Source organism: Palaemon carinicauda, chromosome 32 (genome assembly GCF_036898095.1).
Source record: "Palaemon carinicauda isolate YSFRI2023 chromosome 32, ASM3689809v2, whole genome shotgun sequence".
In the NCBI taxonomy this organism is placed as follows: domain Eukaryota; kingdom Metazoa; phylum Arthropoda; class Malacostraca; order Decapoda; family Palaemonidae; genus Palaemon; species Palaemon carinicauda.
The window spans coordinates 81,503,134-81,531,132 of NC_090756.1; the positions used below are offsets into that span (position 1 = coordinate 81,503,134).

At 44.1% G+C, this 27,999-nt stretch overlaps 2 protein-coding genes across 3 annotated transcripts in view; one reads left to right on the forward strand and one right to left on the reverse strand.

Moving 5' to 3' along the window:
- Window positions 1-5,434, forward strand: part of LOC137625412 (clusterin-associated protein 1-like) — a 233,977-nt gene extending 228,543 nt beyond the window's left edge. Inside the window, exons 9-10 of the mRNA XM_068356318.1 lie at window positions 3,183-3,264; window positions 3,390-5,434. Coding sequence (XP_068212419.1) covers window positions 3,183-3,264; window positions 3,390-3,781 — 474 coding nt within the window. The 3' untranslated portion in view covers window positions 3,782-5,434. The remainder of the gene's footprint in view (window positions 1-3,182; window positions 3,265-3,389) is intronic.
- Trs31 (trafficking protein particle complex subunit 31) overlaps window positions 2,033-27,999 on the reverse strand; it is a 48,388-nt gene continuing 22,421 nt past the window's right edge. The window contains exons 2-6 of one of the 2 annotated variants that reach the window (XM_068356320.1): window positions 27,817-27,972; window positions 18,014-18,140; window positions 6,527-6,709; window positions 6,277-6,396; window positions 2,033-2,664 (exon numbers count right to left, since the gene is read on the reverse strand). In XM_068356320.1, coding sequence (XP_068212421.1) covers window positions 6,298-6,396; window positions 6,527-6,709; window positions 18,014-18,140; window positions 27,817-27,968 — 561 coding nt within the window. In that variant the 5' untranslated portion in view covers window positions 27,969-27,972 and the 3' untranslated portion in view covers window positions 2,033-2,664; window positions 6,277-6,297. Of the gene's footprint in view, window positions 2,665-5,400; window positions 6,397-6,526; window positions 6,710-18,013; window positions 18,141-27,816; window positions 27,973-27,999 lie in introns of those variants that run through there. The other variant, XM_068356319.1, reaches the window with a different exon arrangement.

The following is a 27,999-nucleotide window of genomic DNA, read 5'->3' on the forward strand; positions in this document are numbered from 1 at the left end:
CGCTCCCACTCGGACGACTCTCCTTAGGAGGCGGACGAGGGGGAGCTTCGGAGGAGGTTTGGGCGGCGGAAGAAGAGTCCCGAGAACCTTCCTCCTTCAAGGCTAACCCCGGAGGAGAACGGTCTCTCTTGGACTTCTTCTTACGCCGACGGCCAAACCTCTCCCACTGGGAGGCAGACCACTCCCTGCACTCACGGCACATGTTATCCTGGTCGCACCGTCGGCCCCGACATTGAGGGCAGAGGGTGTGAGGATCCGTAATCACATCCGACATGAAAGTCCCACAAGGACGGCCGGCAACTCCAGGGCATGTCCGCATATTAAAAAAAAGAAAATAACTGAAGGTCAACTTCCAACCAATCACACAAGCTGTAAAGAAAAAGAAGAAAATTAAAGGCTGTCACGAAGGCGATGAACAGACACGTCTGATCACCGCCGAGCCAAAAGTGAAGTGAAGCAAGTCACCGGTGTGTGGAGGGGGGAGGGGTAGCAAGCTACCCTTCCCCACCCCCCGCTAACTAGCGCGGGGGTAATTAACCCTCGTTAAAAACTATTGGCTCGTCATTTCAGCTGCGCTAAAAGTAAACCCTTTGTAAATAGCGTGGTTTGTATTTCGGTTACGGAACAAATTGAATATTTTAGGTTTTGGACATCTGGGCTTGCCTACTGACAACAAAAGAGCCAGAGTACTATGAATAAATAAAAGATAAAATTATCAGTAAATATTCTTATTTCACTTAGCATAAAGTAACCGTAATGAAAATGAGTACAGTATATTATATGATCTTAAGTTAATCCTTACAAACCACTACCCTGTTAATAAATAATATGCAATTAGAATACCCATTAATTGGAGTTTCATTCATGTTGCCAATGCATGATAATTTAAAGTTTTCAGCTCTTATGGTGCTTTATTTTAAAGCTTAGGAAATTATCTATATTGTGTTATAACAAAACTATGTTCCCGGTTTTGACACTTTGTAATGTTATCTTCTTAATTCGGTATTTACATTTAATTGCTCGATTTGTACATTCATAGGTTCCCACTAAATTTCCTTTTGGTTTCCTAGCTTCGGACACAGTTTTCCCCATTTCCAAACAGAGTAGCGGCTATGAATATTGTGTTTTCTCGCCCTCATTTACAGCCTGTTAGTTTATATTTTGCAGTGTATTTTCTTGAGGATGTTTTCTCCATAGTGTATAATGGTATAATGTAAAATGACAGTTTTATGCTACTTTGTTTCCTATTGTACGATGATTGAAATACAAGCAAAACAGCTGTTATCTTGTTCGATTATTCATAAAAAAAACAGCTGTTTTTTGTTTGGTTGTTATTGTGGCTGTATGCGTTTATGCAATAATTATAACGTTACTAAAGATACTTTTATCATTATCTTTTAAGTAGGCAATACTTAGTGTGTTAATTATCTGAGCCTAGGCAATAAGCAGCGAGTTGCTAGGTTAGGTTAGGAGTTATCCCACCCTAGGGCACCAAAGATATGCAAATTCACACGTATGTCTGTTACCTACCTTTTGCGAAGAGGGGAGCTGACTGTATAAGTAAACTTTGGGCCCTCTCCATGGAGGGGAGTTTTGTGGTGGTTAAATGATTTTCTCTCGACTATATTTAGGGCCAAGAATGATTGCAAAGTGAAGGGTCTTCCTCGGTTTACCGCATTCCATCGTTAGAGAGGAAGTGGGTTAATGCTTATAAGGATATGCATCTATGCCCTGTAGAATTGTGAAGGTTTACCAAGAAAGTGGATAGTTTCTGGAAGAAGTCTGTTAATTTGTTTGGTGGAGGCCTGGTACCATACCAGGGCTACCTTTCTCGAACACTACTGTTTCCTTCCTTGTTAAGAGATAAATAACAGAAACTAACTTTGAATTGAATCTTGGACAAGTTAAAGTTTGGCTTCATGATATTAGGAGTGATGCAACTATTCATTTTGTTGTGGGGTTTGGGGGTACCGTGGAATAAAATCAAACCCACTTCTATTTATATTCTACTTTATTAAATCGTCTACACACACTCATTCATTAATAGTTTCACCTTCAATTATACTTTAAACTCACCTCAAAACTATTTTATAAATCAGCTTTTACACAGTATAGTTAAAATACTATAAAAAACACAACTTTAATATCTATCTAAATCATTTAAGCTAAATAATGTCACCTATCCTGAATCCACTATAATTAACACTACATTTAATACATAAATGAAAAGAAATCTTGATACCTTTTAACCTAAATACAGTGTAAATACTGTATTCCATAACCACATGAAACAGTTATTTATCTCCTAAAGAATCATTATTACACTGACAAATACAACACCCAAAATAGTCAATATACTAATGAAGGTCTGTGCAAGAATTATTCATCACCTGTATATCCTTCTTTACATGTATATGATGTAACACCCAATAGAATTTGAAACTATTTAAAAGGACCAATAAAGGTTAGTACATGTAGCACTGCTCCCTTATACTGACTGACACAAACACACGATGTTTCCCGACTGTGCTTTGGCGATATCTAAACAGGTCCGCATTGTATTCATGGATGTACACCACCCAGTCAAATCCAATCATTGCTGGGGTCACGAAAACAGGGATATGGAAGGGAAGTCAATCACAATATTGGATCAGCTAATTATTCCTGAAAAAGAAGACAGAATTGTGGAAAACAGTTAAAAGGGAGGCAAAAAGAAAGCAAACTGTTCTACTACAATGTTTGTATGCATCTGTCTTTGGATAGGGTTGTGACAGCAGCACATTGGTTTGTCTAGTTCACTCACTTATCCTCCTCCTGCTCAATGTGGAATTCAGCCATTTGAACCTCTGGTGATTTTCATAGAAATATATTTAATTTTGTTAATGAAATTGATTTATATAGTCACCTAAGGTTCATATATTTTCCTCCTACCCACTAATTAAGATAAAAGAGTTGTTTAATTCACTTCAACTTTATAAGCTGAAGAAAGGACCACGCTTTTTACAAGACAAACTATTTAAATGGCAATAGTATACTAGGGGGGTTAGGCAATGGGGATTGAAGGAAAATGAGAAATTTTAATATGTCAATGCAAGGTAGTTTTTCGAGTATTAAGCCATATGAACTTTAGAAGGGTATATAAATAATTGATTAATATTAATTTTTTTTTTGCTTTTATACAGGATGTTGCCTTGCAGAGAGCAAAAGAAGCTGCCACAACAGATCTTAGAGACTCGGATGTCAAGGAACAACTGCAGACGCAAAGTTAGTAAAGAATTTCATTTCATTTTAATGTTTGGAATTTTATTCAAAATTCTCTTTTATTTATTACAGGAATTATATTTTTAAAGATTTTTATATTACAAATGAATTTTTCTTTTCCAATGAAGGTCGTCGGTTCTTTGGGAGCATGACAGGAGAAGGTCTGGACACTTCAGATTCAGAGTCCACAGATTCCTTTCTGAATGATTCTGCCAGCGATGAGGATAGCCTTACACTTCTCTCAAAAGACGAGACAAGAGAAGCAGTCCTTGTACCCCGGAAAAACACTCCCTTGTCTAAAACAAGAGAGGATCTCCAAGATCATTCTTTGTACGCAAACCCAGCATATAAGTCTCTGTCTGGTAGGCAAATGCAAAGACGACCGTCTTCTGCACGGCCAAAATCAGCACACACCGAGTCGAGAGTAAACAATTTGTCAGCATGGACAGGTAGCGTCAAAGGCAGTGGTAGGGTTTCGCCCCTTTCTGCTTCAGAGGATAACAGTGATGATGTATTTTAATGATAATAGAAATTATATTTTTGTATCCTTAGTGTGTATGAATAAACTAATTAAGAAGGAAGCAAGAAGATAAATTAGTGCACAACTATTTGTCTTCCAGATTTGATAAATTCAGGGATTAAGGTTTTAGATTTATAGTGTGGAATTGTGTGGTTATTTTCTGTTGGATATACTTTTATCATTACAAGTAACTATTTCTCATTCATTAGTGTGTAATATTTGAAGCACAGATGCCTGTGTACAGTACTAGTCTGTGAAACCAATTCTAGTCAACAAAGTGAGTAGAGATTATGTTGGTGGTTGTAACTAATGTCTTCCTAAATTTAGACAGTATGAATCCAAAAGTATTAAATTTAATAAGTTTATATTTTACAAATACCAACAATTGATTTTAGACTGGGACAGTATTAGAAGTTAATGTCTTCTCAAGGAATGTTATTTATTCCTCAAGAAAGGTTTGGACAAATCTATGAGGCATCACATAGAAGAATGAGGGTTAGACAGCTTTGCAGTTGTTACTTATGTTTTTATATTGGCCTATAAATTTAATTTTCTCTTCAACAAGTGGCAAGGTTAACCCTTTTTCCCCCGGGGTTTTTGGAAATTTCCAACCCTTAACCCCCAAGGGGTTATTTTTTTCCCAGCATATTTTGCAGTATATATTTTTTAAATTGCTCTAACAGCCTTAATTTTTGTCATAGAGAGGTCAGGTTGGTCTCATTCTCTTGGAAAATGCCTGAATTTTCTCAAAAAAATGAAAAAAATAATTTTTATAGCATTTTTTTGCTAGGACGTACCGGTACGTCCATGGGGGTAAAGGGATGGCTTTTGTGAAACGTACCAGTACGTCCTTTGGGGGTAAAAGGGTTAAGCCAGTGATTGGTAGTAGCAATGGTGAGAGAGGTCCTGGAATGTACACATTGTCATTAGCTTTAATTCAGTGTTGACATTTATAGATTTTCATTGGTGTTTCTTTAGAGGATACTGAGGTAATTCTTATCAACAAAAATAATGATTTGTGGATGCAAGTAAGTATAAGCATGAAGCATGTGGAAACTAGTCAGGAAAGGAAATAGGGATTTTCAATAAAAGACGGAGAATTGGGTGATCATTCCTAGGTTTGTTTTACATTCATTTTAAATTGATTTTTTAAAAATATTTTATACTAGCCTCATGAACAAAATTACTTTATAAATAACCATAAATCATATTCATAATTTGGCATACTTTAATGCAAAGAATTTGACACATACTAATGATTTGAATGTTTGATACTTATATTTTCTGCTAATTAGTGATAAAGTACCAACATAAACACATTCATCATATTTGATAAAACAATTTCATGCACATAATATAAATTAAAGATTAAAGTTTTTATACAATGGTGTACAAACTTTAAATCTCATGTGCATCACTGTTTTTGTCATTCAAACCCCTTCTTCCACAGCATACCTCTTGATGAACATACAGTATTAAGCATTTTAATGAAAAGAATTACCCATTTTTCTTATCAAATAGCAAGTGACTTAAATACAAAAGACAATTTTTTTACATTAACCCAATAAAAATTTTTTTTGATAAGCTTGCAAATCTCCTTAGGCTAGTAAATCAAAGTATAATTATCATATATTTTATTAAATGTCATACCTAGGCGGACTTTCATTACATCCTGAAAATTTCCAGGTTAAATTGTGGGAACTGCAATGATGCAGGAATGCAAAGACCGTAACTACTAAATACGTTCCAATTTGTTGTTTGATTAGCTATACTCAATCTGGCGTCATTTTACGTTACATGATTAATGCTGAGGCTCTATAGTCTATTATCTAGAGGATGCTGTAATTAAGTTTCATGTAAATGATGATAAAACTACATTGTTTAACTTGAACTATACCTTGAAAATAAGTTTGATTACGTTAAAAATATATTAGGTTGGAACTGCTTTGGTTTAACTTTCCATCACAGCACTTTAAGGTCATACAACCAAGGTGATGAAACATACAGTGTTTGGACATGTCAAGTACTTTATAATTTTTTAGAGCAATAGCAAGACTGAATTAGCACATCCTCAGGACAACAAGAAAATTAATCCTCTCACTTTCTGCTAAAAATTTAAAATATAATGAGACTGCAACATACAACCATAAAATGTTCATGATTACTGAAAAAAAATAATGCTTATTAAATATTTCCCCTTTAGTGATTTGAAATTGGTTAAAATTAACATTTATGTTAGATGTTCAGTATGTATAAATAAATAATTTCATACCTTCAATATTACTAATTAATTCAATTACCAGTGTTTATAAAATAAAACATAAAATGAGCAAGTTTTCTTAGTAACCTAAGACATCTTATTTTTGAACCTCGGTTGACATTGCATTCATGGTTCCTCAAAATTGAATTCTGCATGGAGACCAGGGCTAACTATGATATAAAAAAACTTTAATCACTATTATACAGTTTTATTGCAGTATCATAAAAGCTCTTACCAGCTACTTCGCATTATGATACTATCGACCTTCCAGCTGTTTATCCCTCGTGAGAACATTTTCATCAAACTTGATCATGAAGGTTGTTCCTTTATGCCAAAGTGCTGTAACCTTGGCTGGCTGTAAAAGAATAATGTGCATTGTATTATTCTATGGTTTTTATTGTAACTTTGTCCTTACTGTATACACTAATATCAATGTGTAATGTTTTTTATAAAACTAGGTTAAGATAAAGTGGATATCAACTTACAAAGCCTGTGGAATTCAACACAGCTTCTATTATGCCTGCGATAAAGGCTGCGCAATTTATGGAACTCTTGTCTCGAGGCACTGAAATGAAACGGTTCACAAGTGGCTCCTTTTCGATGAGGTAATATATTCTTTCATCGTCTGTTGCCCGATCTAATTTATCTGCTTCTTTTCCAAATAGCGACTGGAAAGAAAGACATTTTTATAAACATACTGTACTGTACTGGTATGATATTAATCATAGATGATGATTTTGAAGGAATTATTTAACTAAATCCAACAATTGTAATATACTTGAACATAAATCTCAGATAATCTTATTACCAACAAGACATTTTTTTGTCTACTTTATGATTTAGAATAAAACACTGCCCTTATACTTCCCATAATCATAATCTTCAATATCCTTCACCTCAGTCCATACGATTTCTAAGAACATAAAATACTGTAGGTTTGTTCCTATATGAATACAGACCCTAATCATTCATACGTGTTACACTCTATTGCTGTTTAGCTATGGCCATAATTAAGGAAGTCTGTGGGTCTGGCAACATTGCATAGTTGGCCCAATCCCCACACGCAATGGGTATGCCTGCAGATCAATCCCCACTTCACTCACTGTGATGAGTGGATTTCTGCTCGACCGATGTCATTGCTGGGGTTTTGTGCTTTTCCTTATCAATTCTTGTATTGCGAGTGCTTCTCAATTATCTATGAGTGCCTACGCTGACCTTGAAGGTCGTCCTTGTAGCACCTTCATGAGTTGGGTGGAGGTAGATAGCCATTCTTCATATCCTGCAATTTCAAGGTAAGAGGTGTTCCATGTCTTTCCCTTGTGAGATTTGTAGGAAATGGTCATCTTCCCAATGGGAGAAATTCAGTAGCCTTCATAAGAAGAAAGCTAAAAGGGATCGTCCCCCTCTGCTTCTTCCCCCAAAGAGGACAACCAGAAACCTTCTCTGACAAGCCCTGAATGTTCCCTGTCTGACCTTTCGCTACCAGAATTTCCAGAAACATCGATACCAAAGGATGGCGGCCATTTTTTTTGTAAGTAGTAGGTAGTCCGGGGCACCAGCCACCTGTTGAAATATTACTGCTAGAGTCATTGGGTCTTTTGACTGGCCAGACAGTACTACATTGGATCCCTCTCTCTGGTTACAGCTCATTTTTTCCATGTTTACACACTGAATAGTCTGACCTATCCTTTGACTGGCCAGATAGTACTATATAGGATCCCTCTCTCTGGTTACGGCTAATTTTTCCTTTATCTACACACACCGAATATTCTGGCCTATTCTTTCCACATTCTCATATGTCCTCAAACACCTGACAATGCTAAGATTACTTAATAATTCTTCTTCGCTCAAGGGGTTAACCACTGCAATATAATTGTTCAGTGGCTACTTTCCTCGTGGTAAGGGTAGCTCTTCTTGAAGGAAACATCAAAATCAAACCATTGTCCTCTAGTATTGGATAGTGCCATAGTCACTGACACTGTTCTATCTTATTTCTCTTCCTCTTTTGTTTTTTTCAAGTGCTTGGGGTACTTCCGGCCAAATTATTTTTTTTTTCCTCTTGTTTTTTTAAATGGTGTTGAGCAGGATTAATAGAAGGAAAACAGATGCCTGGTGGTTTATCATGAAGTTGTCTTTTCCATATCTGTTGCTTTTCCTTTTCAAAACCATCCTTACTGTCCTCCCTTCAGTTGAAAGGGCTATCCTTGCATAGTGTATTGGCTCCACCTTATTGACCAGTTTTTACAAATTTTTATCTACAGTCTATGGGTTTTATCATTTTATTTTTATTTCTTTGCATATTGTTTTCCTTATCATTACTGTTAATTTAGTTTTCAAGTATGATGTATCTTTTTTATTACCACCAATTCTTATGTCCAGCCACGAAGAGGCCTGCATGGCACACTTCACCACCTTCTCCTGGCTAAGGATCTCAGTCGCCGAGAATGAGACCTGCCGGTTGGAGAGTCTCTCAAGAGGGACTCCCCTGGTAAGCTCTTCCAATGAATGGCGAAGAGGAAGAGCCAAACAAGTCTCCTCTACGATGTCGAAGTACCTCCTCTGTTGTACACGAGGAGGTGGGAGGAGCTTGTTACCGGCGCTGGAACGGCTGGAGGAGGCAAGCTCGGAGAGCTGAACTTCGATCTTGTCCCTGTCACGCTTGACCCCTTGAGACCATGGCAAAGCCCCACTGGCCTTCGAGGGTTTTTGAGTACCAAATACTCTGTCCAAGATCGTGTCTTTGCCCTCACGAGGAGGAATCTCTGGGACAGCAAACCCATTGAGAGTCCTCATAAGGGTCAGAACCTGCCAGAATGCATGTTCTGACTCCTGCAGCTCTCCTCCTGAAGGACTAGTAGCGAAGTCTCCTGTCCCCGAAGGCTCTTCTTGGAGGGACTCGCGGACGTTCTCCGAATGACTGGCTGGCACCAGTCTAAGTCTTGAAGAAGACTTTGGTACCATCTTGGAGTCCTTCGACTCCCTCCTGGGAGGGATGCAAGACTCCAACGACGACGGGGGTAGGCTCTTCTCCACTCCTACCTGAGCAGACTTTTCAACGCGAGGTGGGGTTTCCCTCAATGGTGCGATGGGGGAACGCCTCACCTCACATGACTCCACTGAGTATGGGAAGTCTTCGTCCGAAGGGGAGAGAGAAAAAGTCTGGGGTGGAGAGGAGGCCTGCCTCAAAGACTTACGAGGAGTCAGCTTTGCCCTCGGAGAAGTTACCACGTTAGAAACTCCTCTTTTCCTCTTCAGGGGAGTAGAAGCTGCCAAGGATTTGTGGCTCAGGCCAGAGAAAACAGGCTTAAACGCCTGCACGACTGCTCTGACCAGTGTCCCAAACCAAGGCTGCTGGCTGACGGCTGCGCTGTCAGATACTCCCTCTGGAGGGAAAGGGATCGACCGACCCCTTGGAGGAGTTACCAAAGGGGGGTTCGCCTGAAAAGACGAAGATGATGGAGAAGAAATGTCCCTTGATCTTTCTGGAACCTTCCCCCCTGCCGGCGAGCGCTGTTCTGCGCTTGCAGGGGGGTGGGGTGGGGGGGGGGGGAGAATGTGGCGATGGCGACCTTGCCGCACATTGTCCTGCAGCTTCGTGCCTGGGATGATATTGGTGATCGCCCTGGGGAGCACGCTGGCGCTCGCGCGATGGGGAATACCCAGATTCGCGAGCGTGAGGGCAATAGCGAGGGTGTGCGGGCGAGCGATGGCGCGTAGAAGTGCGTGTCCGAGACAGCAGAGAGTGCGCAGAAGCTAGATTGCCCGCTTGCGTGCGCGGGCGCACAGGATGAAGAGCCCGTGCGGACGATGATACCATTGGGCGCGCATGTGTGCACATCAGGCTGGGGAGATGGGCGTGAGTGCGCATCCTCGTGGGCGCGAGTGGGTGACTGCGCACGAATGCGTGCTGGCGAGAGATGGCGCACAGGTGAAGAAGGACGGCGCACTGGCGAGTAGGGGAAGTATTCAACTTCCCTACTGCGCCCAGATCGGAAGATCGTGGGCGCGCAGGAGAGCGCTGGCGCACTGGCAAGCGCTGCCGCCCAGGAGAACAATGGCGCGCATGGCGCGCAAAAGGTTGAACGCGCACAGTAGTGCGCTGGCGATCAGGGGAGCACTGGTGCGCAGTTGAGCGCTGGAGCGCAGGTGAGCGCTGGTGCGCAGGTGAGCACTGGGGCGCTTTCGCAGGAATGTCAGCCAACGGTGGGCGCTAGCGCGCTTTGTCAGGGTCGTCGGCAGCAGAAGGGCGCTGGCGCGCAGGTGAGCACTGGCGCGTAAGGGACGTATGCGCAACGCCCTTGATGCCCCGAAGGGACCGTTACCTGTCTTACAGAAACAGGATGGGTGGATGCCTACAGCGCATCAGCAGCCAGGAACGGCGACGGCAGGTCAGCAGGTCTGACGGGTGGAAGGTTGACGTGTCCTTTGTAAGGACGACCATCCACCGAAGGGGATCGTGAACGATCCGCAGAGAGGTCCAGGGTTGTAGCAAGAACAGTCGGGGATCGATCACGAGGCTCCTCTGCGGCAGACTGCGACGATGATGATGAACCGAAGAGGCGCCTCCTCACACCCTTGCGAGGTGAAGGAAGGCCTCTCCGGTGAAGAGGAAGGCGAGCTTTACGCCGTATGCGCCCTCTGGGGGCCGTTGGGTCAGCGAGCTGACCGTCAGCAGTCCTCCGAAGAGGAGTCTCTGTGAGTGAACTCCCCCGAGGAGAAGAATCACCGGCAGGAGAGACTGTTGGACTTAGTTCCTCCCTCAAAGGTTGAGCAGATGGAGAAACTAAGCCTTCAGCTACAGCAGGTTGATCAGTTGCAGAGGTCGGAGATACCACATCAGAAGCCTCTGCCACAACAACGTCGATGATAGACAGAGGATCAACCTCTGCCAAAGTCGGCGATTGTTTGACAGCGGCACCCAACCGGATCATGTCAAACAAGGCTTCCTTGGAGGGCGAACCCTCAAGCCCCAAGGAAGACCAAAGCTGAAACAAATCATTATTGCTTACATTAATATTTAAATCCTCCCCCGGGGGAAGAGGTGGAGCTGCCTCGCTATGGGAGGCAACGCCCTCTCCCGAACCCTGAGGTCAGGAAGCAGAACTATGGTCTACGCTACCCCTCGACGGTCTCTCGGAAGAAACCGATCGAGCGGGAGCTTCGGAGGAGGTTTGGGCAACGGAAGAAGAGTCCTTGGGAATTTCTCCTTTCAAAGAAACCTTCGAAGGAGAAATATCCCGCTTGGACTTCTTCTTCCGTCGCCGAGAAAACCTCTCCCACTGGAAGGTAGACCACCCCCTACACTCACCACACTTATTAGTTCTATCACACCGCTGGCCCCTACAATAAGGACAAAGGGTGTGAGGGTCCGTCTCGACTGCTGACATAAACGTACCACAAGGGCTGTCGGGTAATCCAGGACACTTGCGCATGATAGCAGAGGCCAACTTCACAAACACACCTGTAGAAGAAAAAGCAAAAATGCATTAATGGCTGTCAGAGAGGCGAGGGTGTGAGCGGACACGTCCGACTACCACCCGAGCCGAGAGCAAAGTGAGCTCAAGCACAGGTGTGTGTGAGGGGGGGTAGCTTTCCCTACGCCCCGCTAACTAGCGGTGGGGTAGTAAACCCTCGTTAAAATTTTAATGGCTCGTCATTTCAGCTACGCCCAAAATAATAACCCCTATTAAATAGCGTGGTTTGTATGTCAGTTACGGAAAAACTGGAAGGAGTCGAACCGAGGATCCACTATTCCCGGATTCTGAGTCTTAGCAATAAACTAAGGGACGAATCTGAACGTTACCTCCCCCCATATGGGCAATCTCATACGACAGATCATGAAGTTCGCTAACACGCTTGGCCGAAGCCAAAGTTAATAGGAACACCATCTTCCAAGTTAGTTGGCGATCTGAAACCTGGCGTAATGGTTCATAGGGAGGTCTCTTAAGAGACTTGAGAACTCGAACCACGTTCCATGGAGGAGGTCTCACTTCTGACTGAGGGCAAGTTCATAACTTCGTATGAGTAGGGAAAGTTCCAGCGAAAAAGAAATGTCCATTCCTTTTAGCTTGAAGGCTAGTTAAGGCTGAGCGAAAGCCTTTCACTGCCGAGACTGAAAGGCGCATTTCTTCCCGCAAATACACGAGGAACTCCGCTATTGTTGGAATAGTGGCATCAAGTGGAGAGATACCCCTTCCACGACACCAACCACAGAAGACTCAACACTTTGCCTGGTTGACAGCTGCAGATGACTTTCGCAGATGTCCAGACATCCTGACCGCAACTTGTTGCGAAAATCCTCTCTCAGCGAGGAGATGCTGGATAGTCTCCATGCGTGAAGTCGTAGCGAAGCTACGGCTTTGTGGAAGACGTTGGCATGTGGTTGTCTGAGTAGATTGTGTCGTGGAGGGAGCTCTCTCGGTAGCTCCGTTAGGAGTTGCAGAAGGTCCGGAAACCATTCCGCGTGATGCCATAGTGGAGCTATGAAGGTCATCGGAAGATTGACCGATGTTCTGGTCTTGTTGAGCACCCTCCTCATCAGACAGAACGGGGGAAAAGCGTAAACGTCGATGTTGTCCCACCGTTGTAGCAAGGGATCTTGCCAGAGAGCCTTGGGATCTGGGACTGGGGAGCAGTACAGCGGAAGCTTGAAGTTCAGAGCTGTTGCGAACAGATCCACAGTCGGAGAACCCCACAAAGTCAGGGCTTTGTTGGCTACTAGATTATCCAAAGACCACTCGGTACTCACTATCTGAGACGCTCTGCTCAGATTGTCAGAGAGCACATTCCTCTTGCCTGGAATGAAACGTGCCAATAGTGGAATCGAGTGTACAGTACTTCGGTCCATCTCAGTATCTTTACTGCAAGATGGGATAGCTGTTTCAAAAAGGTACCTCCTTGTTTGTTGATGTAAACCACTACTGTGGTGTTGTCGCTCATCACCACCACAGAGTGACCCGCCAGGTATTGTTGGAACTGTTGAAAGGCCAAAAAGACGGCCTTCATCTCTAGAAGATTTATATGGAGGCACTTTTCTGATTCTGACCACAGGCCTAAGGTCCTGTGGTGCATTACGTGGGTCCCCTACCCTTTCTTTGAGGTGTCCGAAAACAGCATCAAATCCGGGGGGGGAGGACGAGAAGATCCACTCCTCTTTGTAGGTTCTCGTCTGTCACCCACCACTGGAGGTCCGTCCGTTCCGCAGGTCCCATAGGGATCATGACGTCCGGAGAATCGTAGCCTTGATTCCACCGGGACTTGAGACGCCAATGGAGGGATCTCATCCTGAGGCGACCGTTGGAAACTAGACGAGCCAAAAATGAAAGGTGACCGAGGAGACATAACCACGATTGGGCTGGAAGTTCTTCTCGTCTGAGAAAAGGGCTTGCGACCTTCCTCAGCCTTGCTATCCTGTCGTCTGATGGGAAGACTTTGTGGAGATTGGTGTCTATAATCATGCCTAGATATACCAGTCTTTGAGTGGGAAGCAGAGAGGACTTCTCGAGATTTACCATGATCCCCAGATCCTGGCAAAGTCCCAGAAGTTTGTCCCGGTGTTGAAGAAGGGATGACACCGAGTCTGCTAGGATCAGCCAGTCGTCCACATAACGGAAGAGATGGATGCCGATCCTGTGTGCCCACAAAGATATTAGGGTGAACACTCTGGTGAAAACTTGTGGTGCTGTGGAGAGACCGAAACACAGCACCTTGAACTGGTACTCCTTATAGTCTAGGCTGAATCTTAAGTACTTCCTTGAAGACGGATGGACTGGGATCTGGAAGTACGCGTCTTTCAGATCCAGTGTACACATGAAGTCTTGCGGTCTCACTGCTAGTCTGACCGTGTCTGCGGTCTCCATGCTGAACGGAGTTTGTTTGACAAACTTGTTCAGAGCCGAGAGGTCGATGACTGGTCTCCAGCCTCCAGACGCCTTCTTTACAAGAAAGAGTCGACTGAAGAAGCCTGGGGACCCGTCGAGGACCTCTTGGAGAGCGCCCTTCCTCAACAGGGCCTGGACTTCTGCCCGAAGGGTTTGCCCCCTTGCCGATCCCATGGCAAGGGAGCTCAACGACACTGGATTCGTCGTCAGGGGAGGTAGAGATGTTGTGAACGGGACGCGATATCCCTGACTGATTACGGAAATCGTCCAGGAATCGGCCCCGAGTTGCTGCCACCTGTCTGCGCAACTTTGTAGCATCCCCCCACTGGTGGACTGCCAATCCTAGCGATTGCGGCCACGGCTGCTCCCTCTAGGATTCTTACCTCTCCTGGAGGGTTTTTTGCCTTTCCTGTCCTTGACAGGTAAAGGCTTAGACACCACTGTCTTCTCTGCTACCGTCGGTTTCGTGGTCTTAGTAGGACAGTACTGCTGGGGTGCTGAAGGCTTATAGGGCTTGGATGTTAAAGCCCTGTGCAGGAAGGAGTCTTGGTGGGACTTCCTCCACCTCTCAGCAGCCTGTTCCACATCCTTAGGCTCAAACAGGTTCGTTCCTTCCAAGGAAGAATGCCTGAGCCTATTTATCTCGATGCTAGGGACCTTCTGATGGAACCTCTAAGCCACCAAGATGGTATTCGCCCACAAGTTCGAGACTTGGTGAGCCAGAAACTCGATCGTGCGAGTACCTGAGAGGAGGAATGTCTCCATAGCTTTCCTGGTACGTTCTTTGGAGAAGTCCTCAAGAGGGACTCCCCTGGTAAGCTCTTCCAAAGAATGGTGGAGAGGAAGAGCTAAACAAGGCTCCTCCAAGATCTCGAAGTAAGGCGGGAGAAGCTTGTTGCTGGCACTGGAACGGTTGGAGGAGGCCAACTCAGAGAGCTGGACAGCGATCTTGTCCCTGATACTCTTAACCCCCTGAGACCAGGGCAGAGCAGCACTGGCCTTAGAAGGTTTTTGAGTGCCAAATACGCGGTCCAAGACCATGTCTTTGCCCTCTCGAGGAGGAATCTCTGGGTCGGCAAACCCATTGAGAGCCCTCATAAGAGTCAGGACCTGCCAAAATGCATGCTCTGACTCTTGTAGTTCTCCTTCGGATGTCGGACTTGCAGCAAAGTCTCCTGTCCCCAAAGGCTCTTCTAAGGGAGATTCGCGGACGTTCTCCGAGTGACTGGCTGGCTCCGTCCTAAGTCTCGTCGAGGATTTTGGCACTGTCTTTGAGTCCTTCGACTCCTTCCTGGGAAGGATGTAGGACTCTAACATAGACGGAGGCAAGTTCTTCTCCGCCCCTACCCGGGAAGACTTTTCAACGCGAGGTCAGGTTTCCCTCATTGGTGGGATGGGGGAATGTCTCACCTCACGTGACTCCCCTGAGGACGGGAAATCCTCGTCCAACAGGGAGGGAGAAAAAGTCTGGGGAGGGTGAAGGAACTTGCCTCGAAGGCTTACAAGGAGACAGCTTAGCTCTTGGAGAAGTCACTGCGTTCGAAACTCCTCTTTTTCTCTTCAGAGGGGTAGACGCAGCCAAGGATCTTAGGCCCAACTCAGAGAGAACAGGCTTGAAAGCCTGTGTAACCGCTCTGATTAGTGCACCGAACCATGGCTGTTGACTGACAGCTGTGCTGTCAGACACTCCCTCTGGAGGGACAGGGATCGACGGATCCCTGGGAGGAGTTTCCATAAGGGGGTTCGCCTGGAAAGAAGAAAAAGGGTTCCTGGACCTTTCTGGATGCTTCCCTTCCACCGCAGTGCGCTCTGATCTGCGCTTGCGGGGAGGGGAATGCGGCAATTTCAACCTTGCCGTGCGTTGTCCTGCAGGCTCCCGCGTGGGAGGGTATTGACGCTCGCGTGATGGGGAATACCTGGGGTCATGCGTGGGAGACTGCTGATGCGCGTGCGTGTGCGGGCACGCAGGAGTGCGCGCGGGAGACTTTGGGCTCACAGGAGAGTGCGCAGGAGACTGATTGCGCGAGCGCGCGAACGTGGGCGCACAGGATCAGGTCGTTGGACACGTGGGCGTCCGGGCGAGAGTTCGCGCCCCAGAAGATGTCGTAGGGCGCGCAGTCAGAGCCTGAGCGCGTGGGCGCGCAGTCGGAGCCTGAGCGCGAGGGCGCGCATCTTGCGGGCGTGCGTCAGTATGGTGGCGCGTAACTGTAGAAGAGGATGGGCGCGGGCGCACGCCCGTATCCTCGTGGGCACGAGCAGGTGAACGAGCGCAATTGCGCAATGGCGAGGGAAGGCGCGATGGAGACAGCAGTCGGCGCGTTGGCAAGCGCTGGTGTACAGTATAGGCGAAGTCTTTGACTTCGCTACATCTCCCAGATCTGAAGATTGTGGGCGCGCAGGAGAAATAGCTAAACGTGGACGATGGCGCACTGGAGAGCACTGGCGCGCAGGAAATCACTGACGCGTAGGAGAGCACTGGCGCGCAGGATAGAGCTGGCATGTTGGCGAGCGCTGACGCGTAGTAGAGCGTTGGCGCGCAGGAGGTTGATGCCACGCTACCTCAGGCAAAGCCTGGCGCACAGGAGAACGTTGGCGCACATGCCCATCTTGGCGCGTAAGGGACGTATGCGCGCGATGGCGCGTACGCCCTTGATGCCCTGTAATAGGGATCGATGCTTGACGAGCATGGTAGTCAAGTTTCGTGGGCGCATAAAGCGCATCAGCTTCCAGGAATGGCGACGGCAGGTCAGCAGGTCTGTCGGGTGGAAGGTCGGCGTGCCCTTTGAAAGGACGACCTTCCACCGAAGGTGATCGCGAATAATCCGCTGAGAGGTCCAGGACCATAGCAGGAACAGTCGGTGAACGCTGACGAGGCTCCTCTGCGGCGGACTGCAACGATGATGATGAACCAGAGGCGCCTCCTAACCGCAGATGAAGGAAGGCCTCTCTGGCGAAGAGGAAGGTGGGCCTTGCGACGGATGCGCCCTCTGGGGGCCGTTGGATCAGCAAGCTGACCTTCTGCAGTCCTCCGAAGAGGGGTCTCTGTAAGTGAACTCCCCCGAAGGAGAGAAACACCAGCAGGGGAGACTGTTGGACTTAGTTTCTCCCTTGTAGGTTGAGCAGACACAGAAGAAACTAAGCCTTCAGCTACTGCAGGATGTGAAGAGGCAGAAGTATTAGGAGATACTGCATTGGACACCTCTGACACCACAACGTCAACAACTGACAGAGGATCAACCTCTGCCAAAGTCGGCGATTGCTTGACAGGGGCACCCAATCGGATGTAGTCAAGAAGTGCTTCCTTGGAGGGCGAACCCTCGAGCCCCAAGGAAGACCAAAGCTGAAAAAGATTTGTTAATGACAAATCCTCCCCCGGGGGAAGAGGTGGAGCTGCCTCGCTAGGGGAGGCAACGCCATCTCTCGAACCCCGAACTTGGAAAGTCTCTCGCAAGAGACCGATCGAGTGGGAGCTTCGGAGGAGGTTTGGGCAACGGAAGAAGAGTCCTTGGGTTTTTCTCCTTTCAAAGAAACCTTCGAAGGAGAAATATCCCGTCTGGACTTCTTCTTACAGCGCCGAAAAAACCTCGCCCACTGGGAGGTAGACCACTCCCTACACTCACCACACTTATTATTACTATCACATCGTTGACCTCTACAGTAAGGGCAAAGGGTGTGAGGGTCTGCCTCGACCGCCGACATAAATGTTCCGCAAGGGCGGTTGGCTAATCCAGGATAGGTGCGCATAATCGCAGAGGCCAACTTCACACACAAACCTGTTAAAGAAAAAGCAAAAAAGCATTAATGGCTGCCAAGAGAGAGGGGAGGATGAGAGAGGACACGTCCGTCTACCATCCAAGCCGAGAGCAAAGTGAGCTCAAGCACAGGTGTGTGTGTGGGGGGGGGGGGGGAGTTGAAAGCTACCCTCCCCTACCCCCGCTAACTAGCGGTGTGGGTAGTAAACCCTCGTTAAATTTTAATGGCTCGTCATTTCAGCTACGCCGAAAGTAATACCCCTATTAAATAGCGTGGTTGGTATGTCAGTTACGGAACAAACAATTTGTAGCAATACACACAAAGAAATACTGTACAAACCTTCCATAGAGTTCCCTTGACAAAGAGTAAGATGTTTAGAAGTTTAATTTCACGCTTGTAGTTTCTCTCTCTCACAAACAACAACTCTACCATCCGTACGCCAACACTCTGACCCAATTCCGATAACCTTCAAAGAAAAGGCATTGAATATCAAATAACTTTTGAAGCATAAAGTTGCGAAGACAAATAAATAAATATGAAATACTAGGAACAAATTGAAAAGTCACCAAGGTTATGAAAATAAAAGTTGTGCAAATAAATTTATTTTTACTAAAGAGAGGTGTGGTATAAGCCAAGGGAGAGCTATTGTAATTAGTGGGTGAAGGGGACCTATGTTCACGGAAAAGGACAAATGAGGGCATGATTGGTGGCCTTGTAGACTTGAGTGAACATGCTGAGATTTTGGTGTAGGAGCATGGGAATGTTAGTGTGTAGTGAAATCATTGCAGGATTCTGTGATGACAATGGGTGGGAGTATGTCTGTGGACAGGGAAAATCCCAAATTCTTGAAGTAATCTATATTTTTCCAACCTGAGTTGTTCAAATAGTAGTATGCCTTCAGCAGAGCTGGAATGTCCATTGCATCACATAAAATGTAGGTGCAGTAGTTAGTGAGAGATAAGTTGGGGGAGCAACCTGCCTGCCTGACTGTATCACATCACTTTTGACCCTTGACCTAAGGACTGAAAGGAGTTGTACACCTTGTAAGACTCAGGTTTGTAAGGGTAGGACAAATTTCAAATTTTGTACAAGTAATTTGAAGAACTATAAAATGTTCTTCCAGTAGAAGGGCCAATAACAAACACCAGAGAGTGAAGTGGGCAATGTTACAAAGAAAGGAAATATGAATAAAGCTGCAGGAAAACCAAGAGGTAACCATAGAAATTATTAAGACATTGGGAAATCAAGACAAAGAGTGGGTGTACACACTATTGGAGATGATCTGGAATGTAGAAGAAATGCCAAGGGACTAAACAGAGGAATAAGGCTTTTGGACCATGTAACAAAGATACTAGAAAGAGTTCTTGAAGGAAGGTTGGGAGAGGTGATATATATACATGAACTGCAGTTCGGGTTTATTAAAGGAAAGAACAGTGAATGCTATCTTTGTAATAAGACAAATTCAAGAGAAGTATCTAGAAGGAATCAGGAAAGTTTACATGTGTTCTGTGGATCTTGAAAAGGCATAAGTCAAGGTACCAAGAAGGTTAATCTAATGCTGTTTGAGAAAGAGAGTACAGTACCAGAGAAGCTGGTAAGGTTAGTGAGGATGTTGTATAACAGGGGGAGAGGAAGAACCACTGTAAAGACAAAACAAAATATGGGGAAACAGGCATCAACTGTGGAAGTTGGCCTCCATCAGGGATAGGAATCTGCTCTAAGTCCATTCATGTTCCTTGCCGTTATAGACACGTTGTCAGCAGAATTAAGAGGCAATGAAAAACTGTAGGAACTGATGATTTAGTTATTATAGTAGATACAGAAGAAGAAGTGCAAGTAGGTTTTTAGCATGGGAGGGAGCCCAAAAAATGAAAGGATTGAAGGTGGACATTGGAAAGACAGAGCTAATGATTATCAGTAAAGAAGGAAAAGAAGAAGTAAACATTCAAGTGGAAGATGGTACAGTGCTAAACAGAACAATGAGTTCATCTATTTAGGATCAATAATAACAGAGGAGAGAGGTACAGTACTAAGAAAGCAGTAAGACAGAGATTAAAAGAAAAGTTGGAAAAATGGAGGAAGTAACTGGATTTATTTTAGATAAGAAAGTGCCATTAAGAATGAAATTGAAGATCTATCAGCAATAACAGGCCCATACTATTACAATGGGCAGAAACTTTGGCACTTAAGAGGAAATAAAAAGGGATGTTGAAGAGAATTGAGATAAGAATGGTTAGATAGATTGCTGGAATATCACTGATGGGGAGTAGGGAGAGTCAAGAAGAATGTGTGGTATATGTCAAATAAAAGATAAGGCTAGGGAAGCTTGTCTGAGATACTATAGCCATGTAACAATAAGGGATGAGTGGAACCAATTGAGAGAGCTAAGAACATCCCAGTAAAGGGGAGAAGGAGTGTGGGGCTTCAAAGCGGATCTGATGGCAGGATATGGGTGGAGTGGGACTTTGGGAAGATGTGGGGAATAGAAATAGATGGAGAAAGTTAGCTCAAGCAGGTAACATTGCTATACTGTACAGTGGGACTAATACAGTTGAAAGAATAAGGAGCTGAGGTGATGACTGCTGTCAACCTAATGACCAGAGCAGATGTTGCAGGTGCTGGGATAGCTCCTTACAAGGTAACTGATATACACCCATGGTAGAACTTATATCCATGTGATGGATGTATTGTCTGAATAAATTGTCATTACTGTATAAGAAATGCATTTGCATTCATCCTTTTAATACTATCACACAGGGAGATACTTATTTAACCAAACATGTCAGTAAATAAAAGTTGGTTGATTATGAGGTTTACTGCAAGACTGCTGTATCACAAGGGAGCGGAAAAAAAGGGGGGAAGGCCAGTCATCCTATCTTTCAATCAAGGCTTATGTCGCAACCGCTATCTTGGTCAAGATGCTTCTTGTCCCATGAGAGCCAGATTTGCTACACAATCTGTTCAGCAATCATCACCAGACCAAGGGTAAATATATCCATGGTAGTTAGCAGTGAAGGTTGTTTAGTGTTGTCAGACTCTCGTCTTCAAGATTTACCCCAGTGAATGGTTCTTCCTGATGAGTAGAAGGAGCCAATACCCCTGACTTCATGAGCTCTGACAAGGGATGGTTTTTCCATCCCCTCGCTGCTTGCAGGGTAGGCACATCTGATAGTCTCACGAAGCCAGAACAAAGTAGTGTTCTAGGATATCTTCTCCTTCACCCTACCAGTGCTGAGAAGTCAGGTGCTCTGACCTAAAGCTCTGCGTTCTCTTTCATGTATCCCAGTTATGCCCTGAAGGTGCAGAGATGCATGTCATCCTGATCCCAGCTAGTCGCTTCTTGTAGAAAAGAGATGGAAAAAGACTCAGACCTGCAGAAGGACTCCAACCCGGAGTCATGGACAGCTGGGTTCTCTGGGTCTTAGCAATTAACTCCAGAACAAAGGTAAACGAGACCTTCTTCTATCCTTTAGGATGACTTGTGACATACGAAATACCATGAAGCTACCCTACTAACTTTTACAAGGCTAAGCCTAGGAAGAGGATTAGATCTGTCTGATGTCCCACACAAGGGCTTACATAGGGCATAAATTAAAGACTTTAGGACTCAGGTGACATCCTACTCAATGGACCTGAGCACCCAGGGATTAGAATCCTTAAAGTAATCAATTGCAGAGAGGATCTAACTAGAAAACTATCCCTTCTGATATACCAAATACAAGGTCAGAGGTCCTTTTCAGGTAGCAGCATCTCTGGAGGTCAGTGGAACTCCCGTGGTGAAATGTTTGTCACCCAGATCATCGCATACTACCTGTTTTACTGGAACAAGATGGTAAGGGAGATTGCTGGTTGCTGATCAGTGACACTTCAGACACAACTGGAGCAATCACTGGTGAAGTCAGTGAGGAATGAGTTTCTCCAATTACGAAAGAGTACCAAGAAGATATTGCCAGAACGGATGCGCCAACTCCGAGTCTGCTCATATGGTCAATGATGGAAAGACTCTTGCTCCTGCTGTGTATATCAGGTTGCCCACGTATTTTCACTTCTGCCTGGGCGTAAGACTGTGGAGAAATAGTTAGGAAGCATACAAATCATTTCTAGATTTATTATGTATTATCATTAGTTAGGTTGAACTTAATGCAGTATTATATGTTATAAATTTTATGTATTGTTTATTTGATCTCTAGTCCATCTCTAAAAGAATTCTTTTTTTACAGAGTGACGGTGCCCTGCACCCAGCAGAGATTATAGGCTAGATGGAAAAGCTGTCAATAGAAAAGTTACTCAAAGCCTGTTTTGTTATCATAACTTCTTTCCGTACACTGATGAGTGACTCACGCACGCCCTACTAAATTGTGATGTAATTAAACTTGAGAAAAAACATTATTACGCGTATACTTCTAATTTAACAATAGTTTCCATGGATAGCGTTTCACATACTTGTCCCCAGAAACAAGTGAACATGAAGTGGTATAGAAAAGTTTTCAGAGGCAGCCAAATTTTAAGCGTTGTCAATGTCCAAACCGGCTGGCTGTTAATGTCCAAACCGGCTGGCTGTGCATACAGATAATGAACTACAGTGTTACGGGGTTCTCCTTAAAGCTTGAAGTTTTTTTTTCACAAGCCTAGAACTTTCTCTGGACAATATCTACATTAAATGGAAAGGCTCTGCCTTGATGTTAACAATTAGAAAATTTTCATCACAAACCATATAGGGCTTTATCCTGAAAAAGGGCTTTTATATGTTATATCTTATTTTTTGTGTGTGACTTTGCAATCAAGAGGAGGGGCCTCAAAATATGATTATAATTGGTCTCGCCTATTATCCATTTTCTGGGTGTAGAATAACCATGACATACTGTGTATCACTGACGATCTAAGTTTTATCCTAGGACAATTTTTTTTTTTTTTTTTTTTTTTTTTTCTGGTGTAGAGGTGAGAATGTAGTCAGGTCCAATGTGCAACCTTATTTTATAATCCTTTTGATCTTGATACAAGCAATCATTCAAATTATATTTGAATTTAGACAAGATATGTATACTAATTATACTTGTACATTTACTATATATCATTCTCTAGATTGAATCCTAAGAGGCTCTGCCTGGATATATCTAGGTCGCTGCTTCTGGTTGTTGGAGACCTGTACCTTCTCCTCACGATTTTTTTTCTCTCAAAATAAATATTTCTTATATTTCTATAAACTGTATTTTTTTTCAGTACATCATAAGTGTCCCCTTCTCAGCCACTAATTTGGTCTTTTTATTCTTTGGTATCATTATTTTTTTCCCCTTTTTTTGTTTCCTATACTAATGTTTAGTACTTACATAACCTGAAATCGGCTTACCTCTGAATAATATTAAGCTAATACAGTTCTAGCTGGGTCCCCTTGCCCACTATAAAATCAAGAGGTGGTGCCCAGTGCTCAGTTCTCTTAACCTGTTACCTAGATTTTTGGGTATTCCCCTGTTTTACCTTTTGGCGTAATGAACGTTGGAGTGTGGTCGGCATTCGGACACTAGGCAGTTTGGATGCTACATCTGGCCACAGTCCGCAAACCACTAGAACTCAACTGTTCCAAATTGATCATGTTCTCCAAATCATGACAAAAGGAAAGCAGTTCATCCCAATCAGATCCTGAAGCAACTGCTTTCTGGTAGAGGCCGGGATCAGCCAGTCGTCGAGATACCTTGAGGCAAATCCCATTCAAAACCAGTGAAAACACTCGCATGAACACTTGGTGAGCAGTAGAAAGTCCAAAGGACAGAGTGTTGAACTAGTACATTAATTCCCTGTGGACAAAGTGGAGGTATTTTCTGTACGACTAAAAGCTTGAGGTCTTCCTCTCTAATGGCAGACTGCATGGTACTCCATCACCCGAGTTACCTTTTCCATCAGGAAGTGTCAACTGTAGAAACACGGAGAACTGTCTCGATAACTTCAAGGATGTTCTCCTCCTCTATCACTTTCACCTCTGTTGCTAAGGCCACAGTTTTTGCCAATTTCAGAGGATAGGTCGGAAACGTCCAAGGGGTGCGATGAGGGGAGATCGACGATTAGTGAAGGGTAGGTGGTATTCATCCTAAAGAACGTCCGCCAGCCACAGTTCGGTTTCTTGTTCCTGTCACCTTGCTAAATAGCGTGACAGGAATCCCCCATTCTCCACAGCTAGAGGGAGGAACAGCCAACTTTATCTTCCATTCTTGCTTCGACTGCCTCACTTGAACTGACAAGCCGACACAAAAAGGTGGAGCATTGTCTTCTTGAACTGACACGCCAACACAAAAAGGTGAAGCATTGTCTACACCTTTCTTCAAGGAAGTAGTACCTGGCAACACAGATAGGGCTCTGGAGGCAGCTGGAGCTTTCTTCCAAAGTTAATCTCAATGGTGTGGCAGGGACCGAACGTCTCACTATAGCTGCCTTTTAAGCATTTGGGCTCTTAAAAGTTATTGCACTATGAATAGTCGAGTCATAGCTAGCCATCTTCCCATTGTTGCCTCTACGTTCTTATGTGGGGAGAGGCCTGTAGCCTCCAGTACCAGGGGGTTCCTCATGGTTAGCATGCCTAGAGAGGCGGGAGATGATTGCATCTCTCCCTTTCAGGACCCAGTTGGCCCACTGCTTTGCTGACTAATGTGCTATGCCAAGAAGGGGAGATGGGCTTGCAGCCCCTGGCACATAGAATCCCCTTTGCTAAAAGAATGCTGGAGGCAAGATATTGTTTGACTGGCTAGACCAAAGTGAATTCTCAGGTCCAGAGGTCTGCGAGTTCACTCTGTCCAAGGGACCGTGAGAAAGTTCAGACCATGGCAACACCAGGGCAGTTTTAAATCTGTGACGGACACTAAAATACCTATCAAAGACTGTTAAGACCTCATTTACAGGATCCACAGTAGCCCTCTCAAGTTAATTGCACTCTCAAAAGAATGCAAGGACGTCGATGAACGAACGTGAGTTAGAGTTCTGCGCCGGTTGGGTATCTTAGAACATTGAATCCCCAGGACCCTTCTTCCCTCGCAAGTGCGGAACGTTTTGATGCACACCGCAGAAAACAGTGCCTCACAGGGGATGCACAGCCCAGACCAGGAACAAAACTGGGGAAATACCCTGAAGAGGTCGAATGGTAGGTCAATAAACAATCAAATTCCCCTTCACAAGCAGAAATGGAATTTTCACAATGAAATTACGATTAATAATACTTATCTGCATAATGTAGCTAGCCCTGAATCTCCAAAAACCACTCAACTTTTAACCACATTGGCAACCCTGCTACCTCCTGTTCTGTCCCCTCGTTGGCAGCACAGCCAGCTAAACCTGTTGTCCATTGTTTTGACAATCAGTTGTCGCCCAACGGATGTGGTGAAGGATGGGTGGTACTGGCTAGATAATCCAGGTAATTATTATTAATCTTAATTTTATTTTGAAAATTCCATGTTAATAAACATTACATTAGAATAACTTATCTAGCTTAATTATCCACATTGAAGCAGAATAGATATTGGAAACATTTTCCCTTTTAGACAGGTGCAGAATAAGAGGAATGAGAAGAAATGCGAGAAACCAAGAACTAACCTGTTTTGCCGACAAGTCAAGACAGCCAACCCAAAAACACAGCTCAGCGCTCCTGGATCAAACATAATCGTACCCTACATAGACAAAAAGCCCCGTTCCAAAGCAACTAGGCCCCTACACATCAGGCTAAGCCTGATGCCTACCTGTACTAGACACCGCCTACCTAAGACTTCCAACCCTCACCTAAGTGCCCTCTGGCACTGTTACAGGGTTAACAAGGGGTCTTAAGGATAACTGGTCTTAAGGCACCCGCCTGGACCTATTCCACCTAATCCTGCGCCACGTCGGGGTACCGAAGATCTGGGTACAATTGACAAGTACCTGATGAGGAGCTGGTAGAGAATTAATGAGGTTATTAGACATTCTAGTAAAGGCATCCTCAAAATTTTCTGACAAAATGAAAACTTTAACAGAATGACTTTGTATAAATAACTGAGAAATAATCTAAACTCACTGGAGAGCAAAATCGGTGTGGGAGCAGCGGGAGGGGGGGGGGGGAGGGGGGAGGGGGACAAGAAGCCAATTGAGGAGGGGCATACCAACCCATTTAAAATGACAAATTTGAAAGTAATTTGTATTTTTCTTAATGATATAAACCTGTAGCTATTTATAGCTATGGGTTTTGTATTTAGTGTCACAACAAACAATGAAATGTAGCATAATGAAAGAAATTGTTAACTCAGAACAAGTAGAAACACCAATGTGGAAAGACCGATGACCATGCAAATTCCGGGGCCGAAGCCGAAGATCCCGAGACCAAAGCACCTATGCAAGGACTTCATCACTAAGCAAGACATAATTTCCTTACGAGTCCTTGCGATGTAAGGAATTGGGTGTTTAGCAAAAGCACTCTTGTTATAATACCAAGCTCAACACAAGATGTATGGGAAGCAAAACCTTACCTTTGCAATTAGTACAATATCACAATGTTCATACTCCTCGCAATTTATACAGTTCACAGAAGGGGTTAGATCTTGACTGGCTCAAAGGGGTGCTTACAGCATTGTTCCATGTATGAATAAAACACTGCTGGGTTGCACAAAAATTACACAAATGAAGAAAATCAACACAAGATATTGCATAAAAAATAGTAATAAGTACAATAACTGGTATTACACAAAAACAAACAAAATTCTAAAGAATGAAGGCTCTCTGGTTAACAGGTCAGGCACTCTGAAATAACTGACTGTCAAAACAATGGACAGCCGGTTCAGCCAGCAGTGTTGCCAACGGGGAAACAGAATAGGAATAGGAGGTAGCAGGGCTGCCAATGTGGTTAAAAATTTGGTGTTTTTTGGAGAATCAGGGCTAAACAAATTGTCCCAAGGTAATGTTCATCAATATGCCTCTAGCTTCTGTACCCTTCATTCCATCTGACAGTGTGCGTGCTAATTTCACAAAGTACAATACCGTCACCTCCCGTGTACATGAGGAGAGATTGGTCGGAGTCTACACACAAGCAATTTCTATCGATTGGTCTTCCGGGACATCTTGGATATTTTCTACTTGTTGCTCTTCTAGTAGTATCAGTGGCTCAAGAATCAAATGAAGATGAGGCAGAGAAGAAGAAGGAACTAGAAGTTCACCTTCTACAGGGTAGTGCAAGTAAACGTCGATGCTCTTACAGGAGAAGAGGCCACAGGGAATTCTTCAAAACATCAGAGACAACACTGCCAGGTGCTAGGACCTTTAGCGCCTCCCTGGGGTATTGTAGATACTGCAGGGGCATAAGAAGCATGGTGTCTCTCTCCTTAAATATTCAACTGCAGCAATACCTCCTTCCACCAACAGAGAGCTAACAATGTCCAAGGAATGCAAAATTCCTTAGGTTCATATTGTCTTTGTCGCCGTAAGGATGCACTAGTGAGGAAATAACAGCAAAGAGCCATGCTGCCTATCAGAAATAAGGATGATTTGGATACTGGCAGGATTACACAGAAACTGTTCCATATTTACAGTTATCCAGAAAACTGGTGCAAATCCTTTTCTTCCTTTAATGTACCGTACTCAAACATAATAGTCTATCAGCACACTAATCCATTTCTTCTGATAGAGAAAGCAAAAAATTGAAACAGCCAAAATTAGAGAGGGAGTATGAGTACATTTGTACTGCTTGCATATGAAATCAAAAGTGAATGCATAGTTGAATATTGGGTGGGGGAAGCTTACCCTCAACCCGCCATTAACTACCACTACCCCATTGAAAGTTTGATGGCCGTTCCAGCTGAAATCATTTTCTCATTACAGGATGACAGTTTATATTCATATAGAAACAAAAAGAAATTACAATGAATGAGAATCACTAACAGTTACATAGGAGAATAAAAAGACTGATTATGAACCACTGACAGTTACATAAGAGAAAAAAACTATCTGATTATAACGACATGATTAGAATGAGTAAGCTTTCTTACTTTGAATTTGACAGGCAACTGACATTAGGAGAGACTGCAGCGGATGCCAGTGACATAATAAGAATAATAATACTGTACTGTATTGCACTATATAAAACATTTAGAAGATCTGCAAATGCATTACAGTACTGTGTACTAAACATATACACTTACTTGTTGTGTAGTTCATTGACAGTTTTAACACGATTCTGGGAATACTGCACCATCTCTGAGAAGAGCAGGGCGTAGGCTGTTAAGCTAACTTCAGATTTCCCTCGACTGAGAGATTTATCCAAAATGCTTGGTCTTTGCTTCCCACTACTCATTTTCCTAAACGAAATCAATACAATAAATTTA